Raw genomic sequence first — 27,409 nt, 5'->3', positions numbered from 1 at the left:
ATATCATCATTCAACAACTCTGTATTATGATTTGAAGGCTGCTGCTCTTTAAGTGTCGTCAGAAATGTAATAGTTGTGGTTCAAAGTTTAAACCTCTTGATGAACAAGAGAGAAAAAAAAAAAAAAAAGACTTGAAAAATCTTGTTTGTACAATAGTTGCATAATAAAATGCCGTAAAGATCATCCGGCTGCACAAAACCGGTGGTTTCAAGTGTGGTCTTTTCGCCGAGGAGAATAATGCGACTCCTGTCTGATAGTTGCTCAGTTGAGTCCGACTCCAGACTTGAACTATGAACTGTGATTACAGCCAACATCCCCCCACAGAGCAACAACTGCATCTCTGCACATTCCAGGAAACGCAGCCAGCTGAAGGCAGCAAATACACCAGAGTGGAGGAGACATAAACAACGTAAGCTCGTTTGAGAGCTGCGCCGATGTTTACTGTCTCACTAAGTGCATTTCATCCCCGCTGCTTTCACAGCAGCGGCGGTATTTCAGCAGGCGGTACAGAGGGGCTGCTGATGCCACAGGTCTGTGTACAGAGGGCTCAGTCACAGGCTGGAGAGACTGTTTGGACAATGTAGGTGTCAGACACACTGCCTGTCTGGAATAACGATTCAGTTCAGCTGCTAAAAAACATCCTCCGGGTTTTTGCACAGAGGAGCTTCAATGAAGAAAAACGTGACTGTTTTTCGAGGGTGTAACTGTTGAAAACCTTAAGAGGAATTTCAGGCTTGTTTGAATCGGTACGTCGCTATCAGGGAGAAAAGCTCTGCATTTGCTTCAAAGAAGGCACTGAATGACATGCCAGAGATTAGCCTCTGAAGGTCACAGTCTTAGCCTATCCTTTCAGCTGCTCTTCACAACAGAACCCCGGGCCCTTTTGAACAACAGGAAGAATGTCATCTGGTTACTTTTCAAGGCACGGAGATACCATTCACTGTGGCCAACAATGGCTGCAAACAGGACCAGAGGGTTAGGAGGTTATAAAGGACCCCATTCTCAGCGCCGCTCGCTCGCTCTCTCCGGCGCGCTGCACGCACACAGAGAAAACACACCCACACACTGAGGCCCGGAGAAGTGGCGTAACCCACGACAAACCGAGGAGGGTCATGGCAAAGCGCCCCGCGCCGAACGCTCGCCTCGCCACATCTTCACGACTCAGGCCAGCACGGATCGAGCCTTCGAGCTCCGACGGCTTTGTCATCTAGGAGCAGATAACTGTACGACACCCTATACACCCTTTGCCTTTCTCTTGATAAGAAAATGAAAAGCTTTGAATAATAAAACACACAGACGTCCATCGATCTTATTGCGAGACAGAATGCAAGTCAACTCAGCTTTTGGTTATAGGACAAGAAGTATGCAATCAAAGCATGTCATATTTTACAGAATCGTAATACAACAGTGTACCTTGTGTTCGATGACTGGACCCTGAAATGATCCGCTATGATTCAGGCTGCAAGGCTTGTCCCAAAAAGGCTCCCAGACTACAGACAGAGCTGAAATACTTCACCAATTTAGTCTCTAATGAACCCTCTGAAATATTAAAAATGAAGCCCAATTAGCCGACAGCATTTTACATCTCCTCCCTCTCTAATCCTCTCGTAGCTTAGCCTTATCTAATGTCTGCGCCAACTATGACACTTTGAGCTCCCTCTCCCTCTGTCCCCTCTCACTTGATATCCCCTACAGCTTTACTGCTGCTTTGTTGTGGCATTCTTCACGACCCCACAGACCGGGTCGGACACGGAGCCTCTCCGTTGGTGGCTAATGATGCCCCGATATGTTCAGTTGGCATGGACATTGGAAAACTGCTGCAATAACTACGGACATGCTAATGGCATCTATTAGGATTACTTAAGAGCGATATGGGACTCGCATGGCAACCTCTCATTACCGAGTGCTCGGTTTTGGGGGTGGAGAGTGTCGGTGGGGGGGCGGTGATTCGATTGAGGCGACCTTATCTGGTGCCATAACCAGACAACGGTATCTACCCTGCTCTTCTGCTGTTCCTGTGAGATAGAGGTGGATAAACAAGCCTGTCATCTGCAGGGCCTCTGACAGGCGTGATCACACAGATGCTGTCCTACAGACCGAGTCCTGTTCGTCCTGCTGCTGCTGTTACTGCAGCGAATGTCACCGGGAGGCTGAGATTCTTCCATGATTGCCCTCAAGCAGAAGACATAACAATTTCAGAAAGCCCTTTGGTGCTGATGTTTGGAGCGTCACTCCCCGGTTTAAGGCCTCAGGTTTGCTGATTACTCAAACTACCCAGCAGGAGCAGGGCTTTTGGCCCTAATTGGACCTACTGGCTAACATGCAAATCTATAAACAGAAAGAAAAAAAAAAAAAAAAAGTCACGAAGAACACAAAACAAAGACAAAGTGTATCTTCAAATCGAGCCTGCAGTCATAGCGCATAAAATAAAACAACCCACATGAACCAAATGGAAAAGCATGTAACAGCTGACCCGCAGCCTCGGCCCTGCAGGTCGGTCCGGGCTCTCTGAGGTATCCAGAAGTTGCCCATCGTGTCCTAAACACCTGATCTGGATGTATCATGTGGCCACAGCGCTCTACTCAGAGCCTGACCTGCGTTTGACCCTCACATTGAGTGTCCTGACTAAGCCCACTCACACAAAAGCAACCAAACATCTGTTCCCCGTCTGAAACCAGACTCAGACGGCCCAGAAGACACCGGGTGGCCTCAGACAGAGTTCCTCTAAGTGGTGGGTGGCAGAGTGGGTGAGTGCGGCCTGACAGCTGCACCAGTGACTGGAGGACTGAAAGGTGCAGCCGGCTGGCAGATCATTGGTACCTGGGAATTCTCTGCGCTGCTGCCCGAGACCGGGGGGGCAGCCTCATTTAGCAAATGGATTTTATTCAACAAATGTCGCTCATCTAAAACGATCAGGTGAGGAAAATAAAAAAAAAAAGCCTCTATGCACATCAAATTTCACTGACAACACCTGCGAGAGATTTAACATACAGAGGCCCCTGCTGGAATATGAAAGGAACAAATGTATTGCGTTGGGGAGAGCACGCGGTTACACATTTCCAATTCAAGTAGCGTCTCTAAAATGCGACATCAAATCACTGGCTTTGAATAAACCAAAATGAGCATCAGCCAAGTGGCTCATTCCAGCACAGAAAATCATCGCATCAGAAATATGTCGGTTAGCCGAGCGATTTCACAGTCAACTATCACACAATCAGGACTGTTACTAATCAATGTATTTTAATGAGCTCCCTGTGAATCCCAACAACAGCTGAAACATAAAAGCTGCTCAAGTTCTCTGGTTCACTCTTTGTACCTTGTGATCTGTTATTCATAGTCTTGGTCTGAAGTTTCGGAGAAATAAAGCAGAGCTTTGATGTTATCCTCTTATTACGGCTGTCTGAGACAAGCCTAATGTTGGGAATCGGATGGTTTGGCAGTCACGTGGAGAACCTCCTGCATCTCAAAAACATCCGGGCTTCAGTGGAAGGCGCTGATGATTGATTCAGCTCTGTGAAGCCAGTCATCACTTATGAACATCTGCTTTGCCACTGGATTACCAGAAGAAAGTTTGACACAGTAAGAATAGTGTCTAGATAGAAGACTGTGTAGGTGTGCATTACAGTCACAGTGTACTCCACTCACTACTCTACTTTAAAGCTTCCACTCCAGTAATGTTTAACACGTAGGTGTGTCTGTTCTCTACAATACGTTTTTTTTTTCCCTGCAATAGTTTAACGTCATCTACAGCCGACTGTAAACCAACATGCCGCACAAGTATCTTAGAGGAAATGACCCTCCTCGGGCCACAATGTAGATCAATACGTTCAAATATATTAGACTGGCTGAGGGGGGAAAAAAAACAGGCGAGGCAAACTGTCTTCTCTGTCAAAGACTGTGGATTTGCAGTGACGGGTCAAAGAGTCAGCACATGACTCAGGGGCAGAGGAGGAGAGACACTTTGAAAAGCCACGCAGAGATCTAATTAACACATACATTCAAGTGGTATTTCAATTTGGTGGAACGCTGTAATTTTCTACAATGCTGCTGACCGGCGTGACACGAACTAATGAACTGGCTGCTCCTGACATTTGGACTGATCAGCTGCCTTCTCTTATTTTTTTTTTAACGAAGCGCAAACACACGCGCAACATTTTTAAGACTTAAATAGAAGGAAGCACATGTTCAAGGAGCACGCACAGAAATTCACTTCCACCTAAATCAAGCATCTACGTTAAACACTAAGTTGTATGTATTGGAAGAGATTGGTTGCATCCCTGAGAAGCACTTTAGTCTCATTTCTCGCTATCCATCAGGCTGCTGTCATTAGAGGTGAACTGCTTTTTTACAGATGGGGAGAGGCCGTATAGTAATTTGTTGCAAAGACCTAATTAATCTTCATTGTGCTGGGAAACATAGCACCCCAATGCAAAGAGGGTTCCTTCTACACGATAATTGCAGAAAGTCTAGGGGCCTGAGTTTCCCAGACAACAGGGTCTGAAATGTAATTATCTGCTCTTTGGAAAATGCAGGGGAAGAAAGCTGGATTGCAAAAATGCACTTTTGGGCAAGTAATGTCAGGCTGTTGTTTGAGTAAGCACATGGATAGCCCTGAGCACATCCTCCCTGCTGCCATCAACTGAACAGTCCCATCTACGTTATGGTAAAAAAAAGATCAAGGCTTTTTACATAACTTCCAAAATGGTCATGCAAATGTAGACTAAATAGTTTTTTTTTTTTAAATCTCTTGACATTTCTCCACTACATTTCATAGTTTTTCTGGTCTTACCATGCGCAGGGTAAAACCCCAGAACTTCCATCGTCCGGTCGGTCACAGAGGAGTTGCTTTATTCTGCGGTATGCTTTTTTTTTTAATTTTTTTTTTTTTAATTTTTTTTTTTAATCACATCCGTCAGGCTCCATGACATTAGAGAGCGATTACGACAGTAAAGCCGGTCTCGGAGCAGCCAAAGACAACACGGACAGGCGGCGGCAGCGCTCACATTCCTCCGTGTGAAGATCAGGCTCGCGGGGGGAGAAACATCGATAGGATCCCATTAGTTAAGTGCGCCCTTAGGATACCCGAAATCTGATCAGAGACAGACCTTTATTCCTTCCAGACACGAACCATTACAGCAAAAAGCTGCTCTCCTCCCTTGAAACTACTCCTCCTGCACCTCCTCCTGCTCCTCCTCCTCCTCCTCCTCAGCGGTCGAGGTGGTGCGGCAAGGATCAGGATGAGCCCGGTGACGTCAACCTTTTGTTATCACCTTTAACACTTGCTTTGGCAGGTGGGGACACTTTCCGCTGCAAGAGGAGCCGGCGGCGCACACAACATCTGCACACCGAGAGAAGACAACTCGGGCTCTCGAAATGCGGACGCATGTCCCGATGACTACATCGGATGGGGGACAACTTAGCGACAGCTATGGCACACTTTGACAGCCGCAAATACTGGAAAATAACCGCACCTCCAACTTCCTCCACAGCCGGCTTCTTCCAGGGAGGAGAAGTCACTGGAGGAGGTGGAGGAGGAGGAGGAGGTGGAGGAGATAAACGACCTACCTCACCTTTAGGAAGACATAATCCTGACACTCATTTGGTAGGCAAATAGACCCGAGCTTCATCCTCACTGGCTGCTGTCACGTTTCAAAATACAACGAGCTAACCAGCTCTCCAACACGAGCCCAGTTTCGTAGTTAACAGCAGCTTTCAACACTAATTTAAGGCTCCCGCTGCGCCTGAATTAAATAGTACGGCTTGTGAGAGCCAGTAAAGCCGTCGGCGCTGGTTTCCCCCACTGGGTATCCTCACAACCCAGGTGGCCGGTGGAGTAGCTGTCCCCAGGGAGTGTGCCAGCTGACTGCCCAGCCTCCCGGCTAGCTAACCTAGCCGGGAGGCTGACACACACTCCGTCCCATTGTTGCCTCCTCTCAAAGCCTTTTCTCATATTCACGCCACAAATTAGAGAGGACGTCAACCCAGCGTCGGGCAGCGGGCGTGTTACAAAGATACAGCTACTTACTCTCCGTTTACCTCTGCGAAAGGCATCGTTTAGTGCGTCGCCATGGTTTAAACCGGACAGATTTTCCTCCCGTTGCCCTGCGCTGCCGAATCACTGCTGCTGTCTGCGGCAGCGACTTCCGGCGCATGCGCGGTAGCCGGGACCGCTCCGGACCGCGCCGCGCGCTGCGCAGGACGCCGGAGCGGTTTTTAAAGGGACAGTCGGCGCGCGATGCGATTGGACAGACGAGTATTTGTTCGTCAAGTTCACGGTGAAATTAGAGAAATAACACGAAATAGATTCTGTATCTAAAATGCATGTACAGGTCTGGATTAACTGCTATTAGTTGGTCTTTCGTGGGGTTTGGTAAACAGGCTGTTTTGGCAAAGATAAATAGGTTAGGTTTAAGTTAGGTTAGGTTAGGTTAGGTTAGGTTAGGTTAGGTTAAGTTAGGTATTTACTTTATTAATCCCCGAGGGGAAATTTTTTCGCGACAGCAGCATACAGAAGCAATAAGATAATAATAGAAATAATAGAATAAAATAATAGAATAGAATAATAGAAAAGCAATAAAATAGCAGTAAATAGCAGTAAAAAATATAAAATATAAAATGCACAGTATATACAGTACATTATATATCTATATATATTATATACAAACAAACCAAAAAAAGGTTAGGTTAGGTTAGGTTAGGTATTTACTTTATTAATCCCCGAGGGGAATTTTTTTTTCGCTACAGCAGCATACAGAAGCAATAAGATAATAATAGAAATAATAGAATAAAATAATAGAATAGAATAGAATAGAATAGAATAGAATAGAATAGAATAGAATAGAATAATAGAAAAGCAATAAAATAGCAGTAAATAGCAGTAACAAAAATATAAAATGCACAGTATATACAGTACATTATATATCTATATATATTATATACAAACAAACCAAAAAAAGGTTAGGTTAGGTTAGGTTAGGTTAGGTATTTACTTTATTAATCCCCGAGGGGAAAATTTTTCGCTACAGCAGCATACAGAAGCAATAAGATAATAATAGAAATAATAGAATAAAATAATAGAATAGAATAGAATAATAGAAAAGCAATAAAATAGCAGTAAATAGCAGTAAAAAAATATAAAATATAAACTGCACAGTATATGCAGTACATTATATATGTATATATATTATATACAAACAAACCAAAAAAAGGTTAGGTTAGGTTAGGTTAGGTAGTTACTTTATTAATCCCCGAGGGGGAAATTTTTTTCGCGACAGCAGCATACAGGAAGCAATAAGATAATAACAAAATAATAGAAAGCAATGAAATAGCAGTAACAAATATTAAATATAAAATGCACAGTATATACAGTATATACAGGACAGTATATATCTATATATATTATATACAAACAACCAAGAAACACAGACAACAGTGTTGTTGTTGTGTGATGGATTTTGCCAGAGGTGAGTTATTGTACAGTCTTATTGCGGTCGACAGGAATGATCTCCTGTATCTGTCAATAATAATAAAATAAAGAAAGTAATAATAATGACTTGCTGGGGTGTTATGATGTTCAGACTTTGCATGTAATGTGACCAGCGGTGGAAAGTAATTTAACATATCAAGTTGGTTAATGGAGGTACAAATCTCATGCACTTAAACTGGGTATTTATATTGAATTGTTCTTTAACTTCACTATACATAGCCCATATTTCTGAGGCAAATATTCTACCTTCGATTGCAGTACATTTATCAAACAGCTATAGTCACTAAAATGTTTTTTGAAGATTGGTATTATACATAGGAGGACATATTATTTGATTATTGGACTGCTTAGACTATCCAAAATAAAGTAGTTGCATTAACCAGGTATCATTTTAAAGTCCTTTTTAGACATCATGGACTCAAATAATAATAATCCCATAGTATAATACCTGCAATATATTATTCCGAAAGTGAAAAGATTCCCATAAATTCCATACTCATCAAACCTTTTCATGAAGTGTATATGTGTTTGTATACACTAATTTATTCAAGTTTTACCTTGGACTTTTTTAGGGGGTACTTGTAAGTGGAAGACGGCCCCCTGCAATACCACTCCTAACCACTAGGTGATGGAGGAGGGAGGAAATTACATGGAGTGATTTTTGAGGTGTATTCATCTAATACCCAGTACAAAATAAGCCCCTGTTTCATTTTATGGATGTAGGCTATATGTGCATGTACAAAACAACAACGGTAAAAAATTAATTACTTTCATTTTTAAATGATAACTAGCTAATTGTTTTGACATCATTTGCATTTTGTAGGCCTAATAACGGGTTTGTTCAAATCAAAATTAAATCTCAATTATTGTTTTATCAATTTGAAAACACTGAAAATAATCCTAATATTAATTTTAATAATTTGGTCCCTCCTGCATTTTTTTCCCCTTTACAGTATTAGTAATTAAAATATCAATGGTATTTTTTTTTTACTAATTTCCAACTGTGTGTTTATTTGAAATTAATTGTCCTAAAATCAATATAAAATACAGAGCATCGGTATGTGTTATGGAACATTTATGTTGCAATGAGGGTAAGAGTATAAAGTAGAGTTAATCTTATGCATAAATACCAAGTTTGTAGAGATCAAAATGACTTTGTGAGGCAAGATGTCCCCCAGAGAAATGTTTTCTGGATAATGGGGGAAAATTTTACATTTAGTTTTATCATAACAAAGTTATAGTCCGTTATCCTATAAATGTCTAAATGTGTTTAAGTATACTTCTGATTGTATTGATATTTGTATGTTTTTTTTTTTTTTTTAAGAAAATAGACATGATATACATGTGATTCTCTTGTTGAAATTTAAGTGATTAAAATATCTATGCTACATTATTTACTTACTATTGTAAGTAAACTTGCCACCACAGTGGTCACAGCCTTAGAAACGAGCCACAACTTAACACAAATGAGCCTTTCTGTATGTCTAGATGCCACTGGAGGTATCTGGGAGAACCGATTTTGCTTTGGTTTTCTGTAAAAGTCAAAACTAGCAAAACCTCAAGATGGGAAAAGCACCCAGTGTGGTGAGGATGTTACAAATCTCTAACACAGTTTGTCATTTTACAAAGATGAGTCATTATTTCTTACATGAACATCTTCACTGGCCGAATACTCCTCGGCTACACTGGCGCAAGATTCGCCTTGAGCTGCATCACCTTTGCATTTTGCATCATTGTGCTCTTGTATTGTGAATCTTGTTGCTAAAGATAAAACCCAGTAAAAGGACTCCTGGTCAATAGTGTCACATGCTTTGTGATTTGATGAAAGGTTCTATTTGTGCAGCCTGATGTGTATAGCTCCCTAATCAAAGACTTATATTTCTGTGACAACTAAAATAAATTACTCCATTACAAGCGCCCACCTGCCCTCTCCACAGTATTGATACCGTTTTATTACCAGAGCGAGACAGATGGACAACACTGCAGATTGTGGTGAGTTACGGGAAGGCTTGAGAATGTGTTATTTCATGTTTGAACCAGCACAAAAGTAATCAAATAAGATGATTAGAGAGAAAATTACACACGTTCGGCCCGACAAACATTTCTGCAGCGTTGTGGAGGACAACTCCATGACCTGGGTTCCAGCACAGACCGGGTTTATTACAATACTTCAGCCAATTTAGGCCTGCAAGCTTCACTTCCCCCATCAGCAAGTGAAAGAGAGAAGAATTTGGTGTGAAAGCCCAATCAAACACAGCGCTCTGGGTTCAGCAGGTGGGGAAGTAGCAGCAGCAGGCTCCATCAGGCAATAATACAAAGTTAATGATGCAGAATGGTGTCTTTCTCCATACCAAAGAAGACGTCAATACAGGATGTTTTAGAACGCTGTTCCTAATTACGCTTTTTAAATTCACCACCGACGTGATTGATGATTTCAAAGGGAGGCATTATTGATCCACTTCACAGACAAGTCCCATCGATTGCAAGTCTCGAATGAATAAAAAGTTTTTTTTCCCCCCCCTTTATCTTCCCCACTGGGAGGGAGATTGTACAATCAGAGCATCAGTGTGACCTATATGGGTAGTTTGGAAGCTAAATCACTTCTTTTAAAAAACAGCAAGGACGCACGGAGCAGTGATTGCTGAATCGAGGGACCTTGGGGGGACCTTGAGGGCGTCACATAAAAATGTAACACTTAAATCTCACTGCTCTCTCATTTATCTCGTGGAAATTCATCCATCCATTCATTAATCTGTGGGATCCTTTTACAAATAGCCTATCTGTGCTGGAGTTCTCAGCGTGATAAAGTTCAGGAGCGGCTTTCTCGGAGACAGTCAGCCGGCTGTGCAGCATCACGCCTCTCACTGCAATCAGCGGTGATGGAGTGATGGATGCTCTGACGCGCTGACAGATTGTTTTCTTTCCCCCACCTCTGCTCCCTGTCGACAAGCCTCATGGCTTGTGCTTATAATTCCATGAACTTTGTTATTCGTCATGAGCAGCGAGGTCTCCTCATTAAGCTGCATGTCTAATCCCAGCTAGTGTCGTTAGTAGATCAACCGGAGAGGTGTGGCAGAGAGTCTGTGTCTGACACCACCTGCTTCAGCTGCAGAGAAATCCTGCATATTCAGGCACATTTGACCTGTTCCCTATCAATGCACGGTGTCATCACTGAATTACAGAAAACAAGATTGATTAGGAATCAACAGCACGCTGAATTACAGCGGCAGAGAGGTTTTCCATCACACCATGCTGAATCTCATTGGCAAGTGCACTTCAAATAGCAAAGTGGGCTACAGCTTATGATTAAATGGTCTGCAGGCGAAGCCTTTTTGTCTTTTTTTTAAGAGAGAGAGAGAGAGAGAGAGAGAGAGAGAAAGAGAGAGAGAGCTCTTTCTGAAGGCCAAAGTTAATGCAGTCATAGAAAGAACTCTGATACACTCCCACGTGAAGTGGCCATGTGAGGAAAGCCCGGAGGGAGAAAAGGCCTTGAATGAATTTGAGAGTGAGAGAGAGTGGGAGAGAAGCAGATAGAGAGAAAGTTCAAACATTACACATCCTCAAATATCCTTTTGGTTTCTGGTTCAATTGGAATTCGGCAGTAAGTGTCTGCTAAAAGCTCCATTTTTGTTGCCCCTTCATTGCTGCTGAGCTTTTAGAGTTAGATGATGACAGATTGTGAGCTACCTGATATCCTTCATCATCCTCCCCTAGTGGAGGTGTTTGTTCCGCCCTGAGCAAGTCCTCGAGGACTAACAAACAGCCGGCGTGTTTGATGGACTACGGGGAGACATCTGCTCTGCCTGGCTCTGCCATACAGAATGAAAACAACATGTTACAGTAATCAATCAATATGCAAACGGTGTCCTTTCAGTCTGATGATTAACCTTACAGACGTCATGGTTATCAAGTTATTCTATCAGCTTGTCATGGTGAATTAGGATTGAAGAGTTGCAGGGAGTCAGTATGACAGCGCATCGTGTTTTTCTCAGCTCGGCATATTGCTTTAAACACAGACGCTCGATATATCCTCAACAACATTGTCACAACTGTGCTTCAAGCACCCTCGGGGATAAGCTCTGTTCTGTATACTCAGGGGACAAGAGGGAGAGAAAAAGTGTGTGCAGTGCAGTCTAGTTTGTGGTTAGAGGCGCAGCATCCCTCACAAAGTAATCTAGAGAATATCACCCCCGTCAAAAGATCCTTTGAGCTCAGTCATCCATTTTAAACTGCGAGTTGCTCATGTCGGCAGATGTGTTTGTGCATTGTGATGAGCTGATTTGGAGTCGCTGTCGGCTGATTTTAGCCTCTGAATGTCCTACCTCCTGTAGACAGGTGCTTCCCAAGCTGGGGCCCCGGGGGTCCTGGGGGTTACAGAGGGTTTGCTGCAAAATGACACACCACTCTTATTCCATTGAGTTACTTTATGTATGAATGTACACGTAAAATAACCATGTCAATATTTTACATGTGGAAACGGTTTGGAGGTCTGCAGAACAGCCGCGCTTGCTTCAATGATTCCCTCTCTTCATACTCACAGTTCCAGTAAACTGAATTATCTGCCATCTCTTTCCATGGCCCGTATTTGTTTGTTTCCGTGGTGCCGTGCTCTTACGCAATCATCTTGTGGTCACTTAGAACATGAACTGCCTGCTTTGATTCAGGAAGTCGTGTTTTTTCAACTGGCTCAGGCTTTATTGATTCACTGGTGTAGTTAAATATCAAAACATACAGTATCATCAACATACTGTACATGCTCATACTGTCTCCAATTGTGGAAGAAGTACTCAGATTATTTACTCAATTATAAGCACTAATACAGCAGTGTACAACTATTCCATTACAAATCAAAGTCCTGCAATAAAAATCAACACATTGGGATCCTTTTAGCAGCAAAAAGTATTAAAGTATAAAAGAATTGCTTTGATCTGTCTGACTTATATTATATATGACATCATTACATTATTAATGCTGAAGCATCGGTGAATAAACAGCATGTTACTGTTGTAAATGCTGCAGGTGGAGCTCGTTTGAACTACTTTATATCCAGTTTTATAAACTGTTCTATTTTTGTTCACTTTTTTTCTTGGATCATTTGAACATTTATTGAAATCAAACCATGTGACAAGTTTAGTGGGAAAATCCCTGTTTGGTGGAGCTGTTAAGAACTCATAGACATCTGAAATGTGGCCTTACTACACACTGCTTAAAAACCAAACAGGCTGGAAACCACTGGTTTAATCTGTAACTGCAAGTTGTATTTACTTAAAGCTTGTTCTATTATCAATTTTGTCAGATTTTCATCTGAAACGTGACTAAAGCTCTCAAATAAATGTAGTGGAGTAGAAAGTAGAATATTTTCCTCTGAAATGTAGAGGAGTGGAAGTATAAAGTGGCATCACATGGAAATACTCAGGTACCAGGACCGCCACTCTCAGAGGGGTCTACGGTGAAGTGACAGTTTGCAGTTGACACAGCGGTCGGTAGGAGGCGCTGTAGCTTCCACGCAAACATGTTTACAGAATCTCTTCAGAGCGGAAGCTGCTTCTCTTTGGTCAAAGCAACATGGTTTCGCCCTGTAGACAACGTGAATGTAAACAAGCGGCTCACCTCTCCAACGATAAAAACCTTTTCGTCTGCTGAAACTCAGCAGTTTCCCGCGTCGGAGCTCAATGGCTCTCAGGGTGTGTGCTCGCGCGGTCAGAGACTCCGCCGTCCTCCGCACGCGCCTCGTCGGGTCGACCCGGCAGGAAAGTGCGTCACGGTTCCTCTCAGCAGCCGGTGAGTCCCGAAAACGGCTTTAATACTGTTCATTTCATTTAATTAATCACTTCATTTTAAGAACATAGACTCACGTGGTATTTATTAAAAAAAAAGATGGGATGAATTCAAACTGGGAAGAAACGGTACACTCCTCCTCCTCAATGACAAACCTTCAAATTAGGGTTATTTTACCTGCTTCGCAGGTGAGTTCAACACCAGAAAGCTGTTTTCCATCTATCTGCTGAAGGAGCACCGTTTCTCTGCCCTCACCTGAAATCTGAGTTTAAGGCCTGGATGTCGCAGCATCATTTTTGTGACATCACAACTAGTTTGAAAGCCAATCCTGGTCCAGATGAGTGATTTAAAGAGGAGCTATGAGAAGAACTTCCCGGTGCACCTACCGTCACTGAGAAATGGCAGGAGACAAATATCGATGCACTCTTTTCAAATATTAATTAATTAATTGCAGTAATTGTATTTTGTAATTGATCAAACAAAAGTAGTCACCTGTCCATCACAGTGCAGCAGAAACCAAATGTCTTCAAATTGCTGCAGCCGAACCTGAGCTCTATTTGATATTAATGGCTTAAATTCATCAGATCCTCACGTATGAAAATCCTGCAAAAACTTGACATTACTTTTGGATAAATGTTTAATCAAAATTATTGATAATTTTCTGGTAACCGATCAATTAATTGTTTCAGCAGTCGGTGGAATCACTGATATCGAGAACAATAATAATCAAGCTTCACTGGCTTTCATTAAATGTTGTGTGAAAGGAGTTTTCTTGTTGATAAAAAGGCTCTGTTGTTGTTCAGTGTTTCTCTTTTAACAACAAATAACTTCAATGCATTTTCAGAGCCGAGTTAAAAGTCTTTAAAATCATGAATCACTAACGGTCATATTTTTTTTGGTTAAAACTGTGTAAAACGCTTATAGATAAGTTTATGTGACCTCCAAAAGACTACTCAGTTGGAATAAGTTTTTTTGACAGGGAACATCTAAATGTATCATTATACTTGTCATATATCATATTTACGTCCAAGTTACTGTAATCAGTCAGTTGTTGCCTTACAGCCGTGCTGGCAGTGAAGTGATGGAGGTGTCGGTGTCTCTACAGGAAATGCTTCCTGCGGCCGAGGAGGGAGGAACGGAGTTATCGTCACTCCTGCTTGTTTTATTACATCAGAGGCGTTTCTCAGCAGACTGACGAAAGGAAAAGCAGCCGAGGCGGACGTCGGCGTCTGTCGGCCTCCAGCCTCCGTTCCACCCGACAGCGGTAACCACCAGACCGCTGACTCAGAGATCTCCATCTAAAAGCTTGTCTGGTCGTTGTGCACCGGCCTTTTCCCCACAGACAGCACATGTCACCCTGATGACCAATCTGATGTTTGAGCTCTATCTGTTACTGACGTCACACTTTTTGTTTAATAATTATTTGTGTGTCTTTTCAGGTGAACATCTGTCTTTGTTACTGAGACATCCAGATCAGCCTGAGAACTCAAAGCTTTTAAAAGTGGCCATAATCGGTGCCCCAAATGCCGGGAAGTCCACGTTGTCCAATCAGCTCCTTGGCAGAAAGGTCTTTGTCTCTCTTTTGAACCTGCATGCTCTAATGTGTCGGTCTTACTGAGGAGATGGTGCTCATTTATTTAAATCAATGATTATTTCTGAAAGGTCTTTGCTGTGTCCAAGAAAGTCCACACTACACGGTCTCGTGCACTCGGCGTCCTAACGGAGCAGGACACTCAGATCGTAAGAGCTTTTCACTTCTCTTATAATAGAATAATGATTCTCAAAAGCCAAACGCCTACAGTATGTCAATAAATGTGTGCATTGTTTTGTAGATTTTACTGGACACTCCTGGTCTCACCACCCCATCAAAGGTCAAAAGGTGCCTTTCTTATGCAGATATTTGGTATTATTGAAAGTCTGTAATCTCTGTGTGGTTTAATTGAACTGATGAACGGAGTCTGTGTCTTCACAGACACCAGCTGGAGAAGTCTTTGCTTGTGGATCCCTGGAACACCGTCAAGGAAGCTGACCTCAGTAGGACTCTCTGTTTTATTAAGTGAACCTGAGCTGCAGTTTTATTTTTGTTGCTTTGTGATGATTTAATGTTCACAGTGGAGTGCGGTGCTGAGTTTTCTGTGTCTGTTTCCAGTGGTCGTCATGGTGGATGTGGCAGACAGATGGATGTGCAGCAGGCTGGACTTCGAGGTGCTGAAGTGCCTGGCCCAGCACCCCAATATCCCAGCAGTCCTGGTCCTCAATAAGGTATTCTTTCCCTGCGCGATAAACATGGTTACGCTGGTCATCCAGCATCATTCACATCAACAGAAAGAACGAGGCAGTGAGCTCGCCAACAAACACTGTACAGAAATGCTGCTGTAGATATTTCTTGTGTGATGACCTCATATTGAAACCTCCTATTAGACATTTGTTAGAAATATCTGCAGAAGATTGTTGTCCGATCACAGTGTGTGTTAAAAACACTGCCTGCACTTACAACATCCTAACTGTGTATTATCACTGAAGTTAGAGGAAAAGGCTGCCTGCATTCAATATCTTTGGCATCGTCAATAAATCCTATGAAAATACCTGAAGTCTGTCCCGCAGTAGTGTCCAACTCCCCAAACCCAGTCTGTTGCTCTCAGCCTGAAGCCCGCTGACTCCTTCTGCATGTGCAAATCTTAAAAACTAGATCACGAACATTAAGCTTGATTTTTAAAAAGGTCAAAGTCATTTGTGAAACAGCTGGAGCGCTGTATTGTTCACCAAATGTTGCTCGAACGGGGAGAAACAGTGCGTTGGTTTGCGACGGCTTTCAGACATGGGTTGATAGTCAGTTGCTGCAGCAGTGAATACATTTACAGTCTATAACAGTATTTACAGCAGCTGGTGTGAGTGAAAGTGAGTCAGAATAAACGGGAGTGTTTTTATTTATTTTTCTGGGCAGCAATAACCTGCGTCAGGCATTAACTCCACAGACGATACTTGATGATTACTTAATTGTTGTTTTTAGTCTTTTCATGAGATTTGTTGACAATAAGAAAATATAAATCAGAGCCGGCCTTTTCTTGAACACTTCCCAAAACATTCAGCTCAATGTTTGAGCTCCTATCTAGTCTTTCAACTGTCTCCTCTAACGCTCTTCTTTATTTAAGGTGGACCTGGTGAAGGCTAAAGACAGGCTGCTGGATGTCACCGCCCAGCTGACATGTGGGATCGTGAACGGACGCAGGATGCGGGTCAGGCCGGTGATCAAGCCTCCGTGGGCCGAAAAGAGGCCAGAGAGGGATCCTGAGTTATTGCTCGGCGAGGAAGATGCAGCAGCTGAGGACAGCGCTGAGCCGAACTCTGTGCTGAGCAAAGAGCAGCTAAAAGTGCTGAGAGGACAGCAGGGCTGGCCTCACTTCAAGGACATCTTCATGCTGTCCTCAGTGGACAGCACTGACGTGGAGACGCTGAAGGTAAAAGTTCACAGAAAAAACAACATTCAAAATGTCTGTCGTAACGCCATTCAGACAAGAATTACTGCCTCAAGTTTGTGTACCTCAGCCAACCAATCAGGTGGCAGTTTCCATCCTCGTTTGTCCAGACTCATGTAATATATGTTGTGAAGACTATGAAGAAATTTGGATTTAAAATCTGAATCTCCCTTTCTGTTCCTGAGTTATGGTGTTCAATTGTGCGGCCCGAAAAGTGATATCGCAGAATGACGTTGACCTTTGACCTTTTGTATACTAAATGCAATTATTTTATCCTGTTAGGTATGATTGTGTGAATTTTTGCCATAATTAGCGTGTGAATGCTTGAGTTATGACCAGAAGTGTGTTTTTTGAGGTCACCGTGACCTTTGACCTTTGACCACCAAAATTGAATCACTTTATCCTCCGGTCAAAGTGAACATTCGTGCCCAATTAGAAGAAATTCCCTCAAAGTGTTCCTGACTTATCGTGTTCATGAGAATAGAACAGGCAACATGAAAATATTAGGCCTCCATCTTCGAGGCTTAAAAAAACGTCTGAAAACGTAATCTGACAAAAAATATCACTGAACGCTAAACTGATAATTAACAACAAAACTAATGAATGAAGACAAATCAAGACGTCATATATGTATTAAATATCAGGTTACGTTTCTCCTTATTCATTCATTTTTACTCTGACAAACACTTGCTGTTTTCTGCTCTTGTAGAACTACTTCATGGTTGCGGCGAAGCCGGGATCGTGGCGGTACCACAGCGAGGTCCTGACCGACCAGAGTCCGGAGGACGTCTGCAACAACATCATCAGGGAGAAGCTGCTGGAGTATCTGCCCCAGGAAGTGCCCTACTCAATGACACAGGTCTGCTGGCAGCTCATGAAGTCACGTGTGATGATCGGCTGACAGCAAACTGACTGCGGCCGTCACATCTGGCTGCAGCGACTCGGTGGCCCATTTAAAGCCCTTCGTGCTCGCTGCGTGCTGACGTGTGCTTTTAATGCAGCTGCTGGCCGCAGCCTCACCTGCTTCACTCGTACTTTTTGGATGAATCTCTGAGGGTCATTTTGTCCACTTCATTTCAAATTATCAACATTTTTCTCTGCGTTATTGATCACGTTTGTATTTATTTATTTCTCCTGTAATATTCCTCCATCCACAGATGTAGAATTAAAGTAGCCAGTCAGAGAGGACTGTGGTATTGATTAGTTATTATTAGTGCTTGAAGTTATAATAAAAAAAATGTAAAGATTCCATTTTGTATAAATTATAAATTATGATTTCTGTTTCTATTTAATTATGAAGCAGGTGTAGCTACTATATAAATCCCATGAACGTGTCGAAACACTTTTCACGAGTTCGTATTCGTCTACAGAGCTGTTTAGACTTTGGTAAGTTTGTGATGTCACAAACTCATGCTGACGTCATAAGTCCACCCTCAGAGCTGTCACTGTCGAGCTAGCAAGCTGCAACACAAAAGAGGTCACTCAGTACAGTCAGCCAATCAGAAGAGAGGGTCATTAATACCAATGCTCCTTAAAGAGACAGGCACAAAACAGTCTGTTCCCGTAGAGCTGCAGATAGAAGACGTAAAATTACATTGAGATGGTTTTTAGTGCCTTAAACCACAAAAATATACTTTTAAAAAACGAAATAAAACACCAGAAGAGTGCCAAACGTGTGACCTTTAACCCCCAGATATCCAAAAACATCTGCTTTCCTTCCACTTCCATTCATTTGAACTATTTATTGTCTTTTCTAGAAAAGAGAACATTTTCTAACATTAAAATGTTGTTTGTTTTTCAGTCTGTTGAACTCTGGCAAGATGGAGAAAACGGTGAGCTCAACATTTCTGTGAAACTTTACATCAAGAAAGAAACTCACATGGTAAGTGCTCTGACAGATCTCTGTCTTTTTATCACTTGTCCTGTAAAGTATTTATTTAGTTTGTGTCCAAAAACTGAACTTTGATTTCAACGTAAACATAATGTATCTCGAGCTGTTTGTTAGAAATGTTTCTTCTGTTTACAGTCATTAGGTTCAGCTGACAGCTGATCACTTTGGTGATCCCTTCACCTTTTAACGAGTGACATCATCAGGTCAAACTTAGATTTATCTTTATTTTTCGACCAACTTGCTACGATACTAGCTTGACTTTAGCCTCTTCGTCCTGTTTGGCTTTTTGATTTTTTTATTGAAGTTTCATCGATTTTTTTTTTAAATTTTTTTATGTAACTCGGCTGCTGAAACAGTGCAGTTTAATTTTGGTGTAAGAAGTAGAATAAAGTACTCTCGTAGTCTATAACGTAATCTGGATTCATCTAGTATTCATTTAATATGGGGAGAATTTATGGGATTTCAGTACGTCAGCTTATAAATGTTTATGTGCCAACGTTCAAAACAATTTCAAAAAGTCTCAGAGAGTCAGAACCAGGACAGCCAACAAACTACTTCATAAAAAAAGAACTCAACTGGAAGTACGAGTGTGGTTCAGGGTTCAGGGCTCGAGGCTGCACGTGACTGAAGGAAGTTGAACCTTTCCCTCTATTACCGACACCTGTAGCTTCTCTGATGGCTCTTCATACTTACTCGCCCTCCTCCTCCTCCTCCTCCTCCACTTCCCCCACATTCCCTTTTCCTGGTGTTTTTAACTCGTAAATATTTAAGCAGCCTTTCTGAACCATCCATATTTCATGACAAAGAATATTTGAAGCTACATCCGTGCAGCTGAAATGTTTCAAGGCCGGCGAGCTCCAAGCAGAAGTACTCAGACCCTCCTTTAGCGTTTTTTTGCTTCAGCGCAGGAAGAACTCCCAGAAAATGTGCATCAGTGGAGCTCCCATCAATGGCGGACCAGCACACACCGAATCTCATCCAGTTTAATGAATAGTTGCTGACACAAAGCTGTGAAAGCTGTGTTGTGGGCCTCTCTTTGAATAGATCTCCCTGTCTTTGAGTTTGAGAGTTCAGTGTGAACTTTAAGATGAAACACGAGGCTCCCACAGAACCCAAGGTCAAATACACCGACTGAATGTTTAGAGTTTCTTTTCAACTGAATTATCAATATAAGAAAACGTGCAACGGACTAAAATCTTTCAATCAAAAATGCCTCATCTTCGCCGAGTTCTTCTTGTGCTGTAGTCACACAGGATGAACACAGTCTCACATAGTTCATGGTAACAGGGAGCAGAGCCATAATGGCCATCACTGATAAGTCTCTCCATCTTAAAGTTAACTTTCTAATATCCTTTGGTGTTTTATCTGTTTATATAATGACAACATTTGGAAATTGACCTTTAAGCCTGCATTCCTTAAAGATAAAGAGAACCCCATTAAACAAATGAGACTCAAATATTTTACTTGATCATTTATAAATTGAGGAAAAGGAGTCGATATTAGATATCTGTAAGAGACAAAAGTGTGTGAACCTTTGCTTTCAGGATCGGCCGTGAACGTCTCCTAAACGAAACGTTTGTGCTTGATGTTGATCAGTCAACATTGACGTTATTCTTTTTTTAAGCGTTGTTTGGTGGAATGATTTGTGTGCTTTGGGTTGTTTTCTGGCTGCATGACCTACTTTCTCTTCAGATTCAGTTCATGACTAGTTATCCTGGTTCAGATGCAGCAAACCAGGCTCAGACCATGATACTACCACCGCCATGTTTTACAGATGGGATAATGTAGTGCTTCTCTTTCTTTAAACTTAATGCTTCTTTTTTGAACCAAAATAAATTATATTTTGGTCTCACCTGCCCTCAAAACATTTTTCTGTTCTTGCCCTTCTGGTCAATCTCCTCTGTTTGCACCACGATACATTTCAACAAACATGTTGTGAAGCCCAGAGCCGGTTCTTTGACTAAAACAAGGCGCCCACTCGCGACTGATTATCCTCCCATCGACTAAACATAAATTTGACAGAATTTCGCCTGCTAACCCTGGAGGTTCACATCCTTTTATAACTCACATATATGGAATATGGATCATTTTCCTCAATGATCAAATCACCAATGACATTTGTCTCATTTGTTTAATCGGGTTCTTGTGTAAAAATGAGATGATGTTTCAGGTCTTAGGAGCCTGACGTCGCTGTGTTCCTTGTGTTTCTGTAGAAGATGGTGATCGGCACAGCCGGCCAGACGGTGGCACGGATCGCCCGAGAGGCCGGCGAGGACCTGAGCCGAGTCTACCTGAGGGAGGTGAGGCTGAAGCTCTCGGCCAAGCTGAGGAAGTGAAGAGGATGGAGGGACTTTTCATGGGGAAACCCTGAAGAGATGGAAACATCATTTTCTCACCAAAGGACAGACCTGGAGTCGAACGAGGGCTCGGATCTCATCCTGACTCTGACATGGAGCTGTGAGATGGAGAACCTCCCCTGACCTTTCACCTCTTTGAGGAAAAGAAACTGTGTCACTCTAAATTTTGACTTTGGCATCCTGTGTCTGTATGCAACCTCCCGTACAGTCCCAGGAGATTATTCAAGATTTTGATGTAGCTCTTACCGTGGTGGAGAAGAGGTGCCCCATCGAACTGCTGATTAAACACACGCTGCATAACAACCTGTAATGATTTATTGGCTTTTATTGAGCAGCGCTACATTTCAGATAACAAACATGACACATCAGATGGATGTTTTGACTCCAGTTTGACGGTGTCTTCATGACTGAGCTGCGAGGAGGCCGATGGTTTATCTTTGGCACTGAGAGCTTTTTATTTGGCGAGCGGCGCATGCAAACACGGGCTGTAGATAAACCGGAGCGGGCCTGCACAGTCATGTTCACTCTGATGTCCCTGATGTACCGTCCAACCCTGCTGCCTCCACTCCCACATCACTTTAGCCTTCTCCGCTGCCTTTGAAGTGTGGCCATCCATCCCCGCGACTATCACTTTTTTGTTCTGCTTTCTTTTCTTTTTCCCTCCTCCTCCTCCTCCTCCTCCTCCTCCCTCGCTCCTTCTGCTTTTTTGGCTCTTATAAAGCCCAAGCTCTGCCCCCGAGGGTGGACTTGTCTCCCTAATGGATGGCAAAATGGAGCACTAACCTGATGCTAAAATGGGTCAGATAATGGCGATTAGATTCGTTCCTGCTGCCTGTGAGTTAACGCGACGGTTACTCTATCCGGGGCATCTTGATGAATAACCAGCTAGTGGCCTACAGCGAGGGAAGGGCGGAGGGGGCCTCGAATGTCTCAGAGAAGCTGCGTCAGCCCCTCGAGCTCTGGCTGCTCTCTACAGCGGCTGCTTCTCCGTGATTAGACAAGCCGGTTGCACTGCAGAGATCGACCCTCAGACAAGCCAACTGCAGCTTGAAAATGTGAAGTCAGCCAGCACAATATAGCAATCCTCCAAACACATGATATTTAGACTCCTCGTACGCTGCTTTAAATGAGTTTTTACCAAAATGACTAAACCAGGGGTCTTCAACGGCCAAGGACCCCCAAACTGAGAGAGATGGAGCAGGGACCCCCTACTAATGTATAAAATTGTGTTTTATATTAAACTGGGCCTAGTGCCATGTATAAACATACCTTACATTCAATACTAAGCTATTCAAATAATACACAGGTTCATATATTATATATGTTTTTATTTTAAACATGTGCAAGGTACAGTGAGCAGGGTGGCCGTGCCGCTGCCATTTATAAACATACCTTGTCAACTGATACCAATGCCAATATCAACATTGTCTATCAATTGCATGATAATCACGCATACAAGCTATTCAAATTGACGTTTTTATTTTGAAGCTGGGGACTGAATAGGCTCTCGGTCAATCACGGGGAACCTGACAGAGCAGGCCTGTAACATGCGGCCTTGTGATTGGCACAGCAGCGATAGGGGCGGGTCCTCCTCTTTGCAACAACATCTTCTGCCTCCATTTATCCATTCGCTACAATATGTTGGATTCATGTTAATGTGTATTTAAAGACATTTCAATTTGTGGAAAATAAATTGGGGGGGGGGGGGGGGGTGGAATATTTTAAAAATGTGAAAAGTTGTCTAATCAACCAAAAATTTCACGACCCCCTGCAGTACCTCTGCGGACCCCCTGTTGAAGACCTCTGCTGCAAACCACAGGCTTTATTTTACATGCATCTAAAAGCTGGAATCAAAAGTCATCGTCCATCGATCACCAGCGTTTCCTTTCCTCCGTCCTCGCGGTGTGGATGACAGTGAGCGAGGGCCATATAACCCTTACCATTACTAAAAACTCAGTAATGGTAACGGTTTGACGGCCCTCCTCTGAGGTGGGTTGGGACAGTGAGGCCGCAGGATGTCGGAGGTGGAATGAGACCCTGGATAGTACATCATCTATACTGTAGTGTCTTTTTATTAAACTTACAGTATAAGATGATATCCTGTCCAGGGCACAACACAGAACAGAGCAGCGAGCTCCCGCTGGGTTTGATCTGCAAGACGAAGGTCGACGAGTCATCATTATGCACACAGACACAGATGACTCACCTCCTCTCCTTCACACACTCACCTCCTCTCCTTCACACACTCACCTCCTCTCCTTCACACACTCACCTCCTCTCCGTCACACACTCACCTCCTCTCCTTCACACACTCACCTCCTCTCCGTCACACACTCACCTCTTTGCATGCAGCGTTGCAGCGATATCTCTCCTTCCCAACAGGTTCATGTTTTATGGCCACTACGTTGCCCACGTCTGCTTCCCAGTCCCCTAACTGCTCTGCCTGCTGGGCTCCGGCACTTAAATGGGGGCCACCACCTCATTAGCATACCGTGATGACATCTGGAGTGGACCAGATGCCAATTTTTTTTTTTTTTTTTTTTTTTTCTTATCTATTTCTAACCTGATTGCCTCTGTGGAGTGATGGCCCACACCCTAACTACACCCGGCAGAAAAATAACACATGACTCCTATTTTAATTTCCAACTTTTGGAAGCAGTACAGCAGGTTGGTTAGTTCACTGATATCACTGGTATCAGTATTTTTTTTTTATTAAATTAATTGTATACTTTCTTAGAGGAAGTCTTACTTTCCTAAATGTTCATCCACTTTACAGAATGTAGTTGTGAGTTTTGACCTTTCAGATTAAAAGAAGCCACCACTCAGACCAAACAGGGTCTCTGCGTTGTCTATTAAAAAAGGCCTCAAACTTTATCTCACAAAATGTTCATAAATTTGATGTTCACCATCTCCTCCCTCCTCCGAATCTCAGAGCCTTTAGGATTTATGTGCGATGGTTTCACGGATTGAAATTTAATACTCCGATATGTCAGCTGATGTCATGTTATCTGCCTTATTAAACGCGGCGTATTTCTTTTTCATTCGCTCAGCTGGATCGCGGGATGTGGAGGGCTGAGATGTATTTTAGACGCCGCACATCAAATTCACAGCATCACATTATGGCTGGACCGTGATGGAGCAGAGCACCTGCTGGGGTTTGTCTTTAATCCCTGACAGTTTGTCCGCATCCCTTCAAAACAGAGTGTTTTGGAGGAGAAGAGGCGTCGTCCTGGGGGGTGGAGGGTGGGGGGTTCAGCTCCCACTGTCTTCCAGAAAACCCACTCAATTCAAATTCCACAATTGCTGCTAAAGCTTGTTAAGCTGTAAATGAACACGAGCGGAGTCGTGCAGCGCAGCATACGCAGAAGAATGCAACCATTAAGCCACGTCCTGTCCAGGTGCAGTGACTCCTGCAGCAGCACTGATGAATGCACCTGCTCCAACACCCACTCATTAATATCCAGTCTTCACTCAGCACTGTTTTAAGGTCACGTTCATTTATCACACTTCATACAGCCTGTGCACCTGTCTATAATTCAATCAGTAAGTATGTCTTCTATCTTTGAAAGCCTCCTCGTGTTCTTCATGGTTAGGTGGGATCTGACTGTTGCCACGGTAACACACGTAGCCCACTCCCTAGTTAGGGTGTGGGACCTGGTTCGGGGTGTGAGAGGCCCTCCGGTCGGCGCTGATAAAGACGGAGGTGGTACTATCATGGGTGGTTTGCTTCGTCCCCGGCTCGTTATCTGCTGCAGAAAGGCCGCCAAGCTTTCTACAACTTTCCATCAGCAGTCACAGATAAGCTGTTTTTATTCTTTATGAGCACAGAAGGGGAGGACGCTCATCAGACCGGTTTTATCCAAAGTCATCAAGGAAATTGGTTGGAGATTCAATCAAACTGTTTGCTGTTAGCTGTGAGGAAATAAAAATATTTTCTGTTTTGCATATAAAGTAAAATAAAACCGTGAATCCATTACATCATGTAGTGATCCCCCTCCCAGTCTGATCCCTCCCACCTCTGTACTCCTCACCCCAAACCATGAGCACCAAAACCCGCTGACTCATCAAAGCAAAGTACAGCAATGTGGATAGAAATTTCTAATATAAGAAGAATACAACGGTAATTTAAAAAAAAAAAAAAAAATTCATTGTATTTTATCTTTAACGAAGATTTCCCTCAGAAAAATGTTTTCCACGTGTGATCACGTATGACACATGTTCACCACATGTTGCAACATGTTAACATGGGTAAATATGTGGAAAAGTTTTCATATGTGAATCTACATAAGCTTCACACATTACATCATGAAAATGTTCCAAAACCACGTTTCACATGTTGGCAAAATAGGATGAGTTTCATGTGAAAATCATGTGATTTTGTCTGTAAGTTTATAAAATAGCTGCAGGAGTGATGTTTACCGTTTACTGTGTTTAAGTGACGATATTTCCCATAAGAAGCTTACAGACAAGAGCCTTAAAGGTCTTAAACATATTTGTTTTGAAGATAATGATGTGATCAGTGGGAAATTTGTTCTGGGAATATTTGAGCTAAATTAGCACGTGTGTGTTATATTATATTAAACCATAGTTTGCATACAAGATGGAAGATTAACAATTTTAAGGTACTTGTTCTTCAGATTATGGTTTTACATCAAGATCAGTTCATAAAATACAACACAGATTAAATAGTGAATACAAATGTGAGTTTTGTTCTTCTTTCTCTTCCACTGAACATCTCACAAACTTCTCTCCAACCCACAGAGCTCAACTACCGAACTGGAAATGAATGAGTTAAACTCGCTCCGTCTCAATCAGCTACAACTGTAAAGTGCTGCTTGCATCAGTATTAATGACATCATATAAAGTATAATAACATATCACTCACAGGGGCCTCTTTACTATAGGATGAGTACTTTTAATTTTACACTTTGAGTACATTTTGCTGATATTTTTGTATTATTTTATGGCCATTTCAACTGAAGTAAACAATCTTTAACAATCTACTGAACAAAAGAAAAAGAACCGACCATGACAGGGAACATGTAAAGCATAAAGGATGTTCTAAATACATACGTGTGTGTGTGTGTGTGTGTGTGTGTGTGTGTGTGTGTGTGTGTGTGTGTGTGTGTGTGCGTGTGAAAGAGTTCAAACATAAACTGCAGCATCAGGTGTCCTGTTGGAACCATTTGTCCAACATATTATTTTTCATGTCATTATTCCAGAACAATCAGGACGAGACGCCTGATGTCACTGAAAATATTGTTTCCACAAAGAAGAGCACTGACAGCGATGGTCAATAGACCAAAATATAATATGGACTATTACCGGTTGAAGTCTGGGCTACAGGCTCTTATTGTTAAAATGAGGCTCTTATGTCATTTCTGTGGTGCAGTTCAGGCAGCTGGAGAACGTTTGTGTTTGTGTAATGTTTGTGCTCCCTGTCCAAACACCAGCTTCCATCAGTACTAGAGGTGAGACGGGACAGAGAGCTACACACTATCCAGCACTTCTACATTTCACTCTTTAGTGTGCTATTCACTCCTCAAAGCTGCTGGTACTCTTTCTGTCCTCTTCATATCAGATTATCTGAGCTGTTCACAATGCCATTTCTGTAAATATGTGAAGGAATTATTCATTGTTAATATAGTTGCTAGTCCTCCACAACATGCTAAGTGCCTGCTGAGCATAAAAAAAAAAAATCACATAATACAACTTTATTGTCTCCCGTTTGTGGCTGAATGATGTCTTCCTGTATCTGGTTCAAGTTAAACGCCTTTCTGCCTTAACAGGGAACACAGTATAGGTTTTGACTTAGTCTTGTCACTCTAATAATTGTAATACTTGTCCCCCTTGATAAAATACATGTATCCTGTAAAACACAGCAATAGCTCCTTTTATTCACTGTAGAAATTCAGAATAAATGTCTGATTCTGGCCGATACACACGTCAACATGTGAATAAGTGGAGTACACGCACTTCATTTCTTTCCTCTTCATGCATGGACTCCTGTTTAATGTTACTCAGTAAAAAAATCCCAATGTATGGAAATCCCAAATTCCCCTGGAAGACAGGAAATGACCTCTCAAACACCTGAAACACACAGCACACCAAAGGGAGTATTTGCCAGTATTATAAAGTACATACACTCAGGTGTGTTTAGTCAAAATATGAGAGAATAGCTGCTGCAGTATTTATGTCCTCTCCCGGTGTTAGTGAGGTGAGCACGACTGCCCCCTTCAGGTCAAATCAAACACAACAGAAGATAACGCCCCTGTGAAGGCAGTGACCGCTGAAATATCAAAGAAACTCTTTATTAACCGACTATAAATACTGTGATACTCAGACCGCGTTGGAAGAAGCTGCCGTTTTAAACACGAGCAGGATACGAGTTCACCTCTGCCTCGGTTATCTCGGTGAACTC

The 27,409-nt window shown here is 42.6% G+C and overlaps 2 protein-coding genes and 1 long non-coding RNA gene across 6 annotated transcripts in view; 1 reads left to right on the top strand and 2 right to left on the bottom strand.

Annotated features, from left to right (window-relative positions):
- Window positions 1–11,839, bottom strand: part of fam222ba (family with sequence similarity 222 member Ba) — a 34,730-nt gene extending 22,891 nt beyond the window's left edge. Inside the window, exon 1 of one of the 4 annotated variants that reach the window (XM_069146947.1) lies at window positions 11,809–11,839. The gene's annotated coding sequence lies outside the window, so the exon portion shown is untranslated. Of the gene's footprint in view, window positions 1–4,789; window positions 6,144–11,808 lie in introns of those variants that run through there. The other 3 variants (XM_069146942.1, XM_069146943.1, XM_069146944.1) reach the window with 3 other exon arrangements.
- A 1,212-nt stretch (window positions 11,840–13,051) lies between these two features.
- On the top strand, window positions 13,052–22,350 carry eral1 (Era-like 12S mitochondrial rRNA chaperone 1). The gene is made up of 11 exons (XM_069146939.1): window positions 13,052–13,267; window positions 14,370–14,528; window positions 14,704–14,831; window positions 14,927–15,004; window positions 15,097–15,143; window positions 15,237–15,298; window positions 15,414–15,526; window positions 16,417–16,722; window positions 17,450–17,599; window positions 18,542–18,622; window positions 20,845–22,350. The coding sequence occupies exons 1-11, from the start codon at window positions 13,159–13,161 to the stop codon at window positions 20,965–20,967; spliced, it is 1,356 nt and encodes a 451-aa protein (XP_069003040.1). The 5' UTR covers window positions 13,052–13,158; the 3' UTR covers window positions 20,968–22,350.
- A 100-nt stretch (window positions 22,351–22,450) lies between these two features.
- Window positions 22,451–23,510, bottom strand: LOC138196664 (uncharacterized). Its single transcript, XR_011178137.1, has 2 exons — window positions 23,327–23,510; window positions 22,451–23,139 (listed from the first exon to the last, which is right to left on the bottom strand). It is a non-coding gene; the product is annotated as an uncharacterized lncRNA (long non-coding RNA).
- Window positions 23,511–27,409: the final 3,899 nt, after the last annotated feature.

This window comes from Embiotoca jacksoni, unplaced genomic scaffold, assembly GCF_022577435.1.
Source record: "Embiotoca jacksoni isolate LCO1_2020_lvr unplaced genomic scaffold, fEmbJac1.0.p SCAF_13, whole genome shotgun sequence".
NCBI classification, from domain to species: domain Eukaryota; kingdom Metazoa; phylum Chordata; class Actinopteri; family Embiotocidae; genus Embiotoca; species Embiotoca jacksoni.
The sequence above is the reverse complement of the archived record's forward strand: the minus strand, read 5'-3'. Positions and strand labels throughout refer to the sequence as shown.

Coding starts and splice junctions, on each gene's coding strand:
- eral1 (XM_069146939.1), top strand. CDS start 13,159: ATGGCTCTCAGGGTGTGTGCTCGCGCGGTCAGAGACTCCGCCGTCCTC. Junction 14,832..14,926: donor ATCAGCTCCTTGGCAGAAAG/GTCTTTGTCTCT, acceptor TATTTCTGAAAG/GTCTTTGCTGTGTCCAAGAA. Junction 15,005..15,096: donor CGGAGCAGGACACTCAGATC/GTAAGAGCTTTT, acceptor ATTGTTTTGTAG/ATTTTACTGGACACTCCTGG.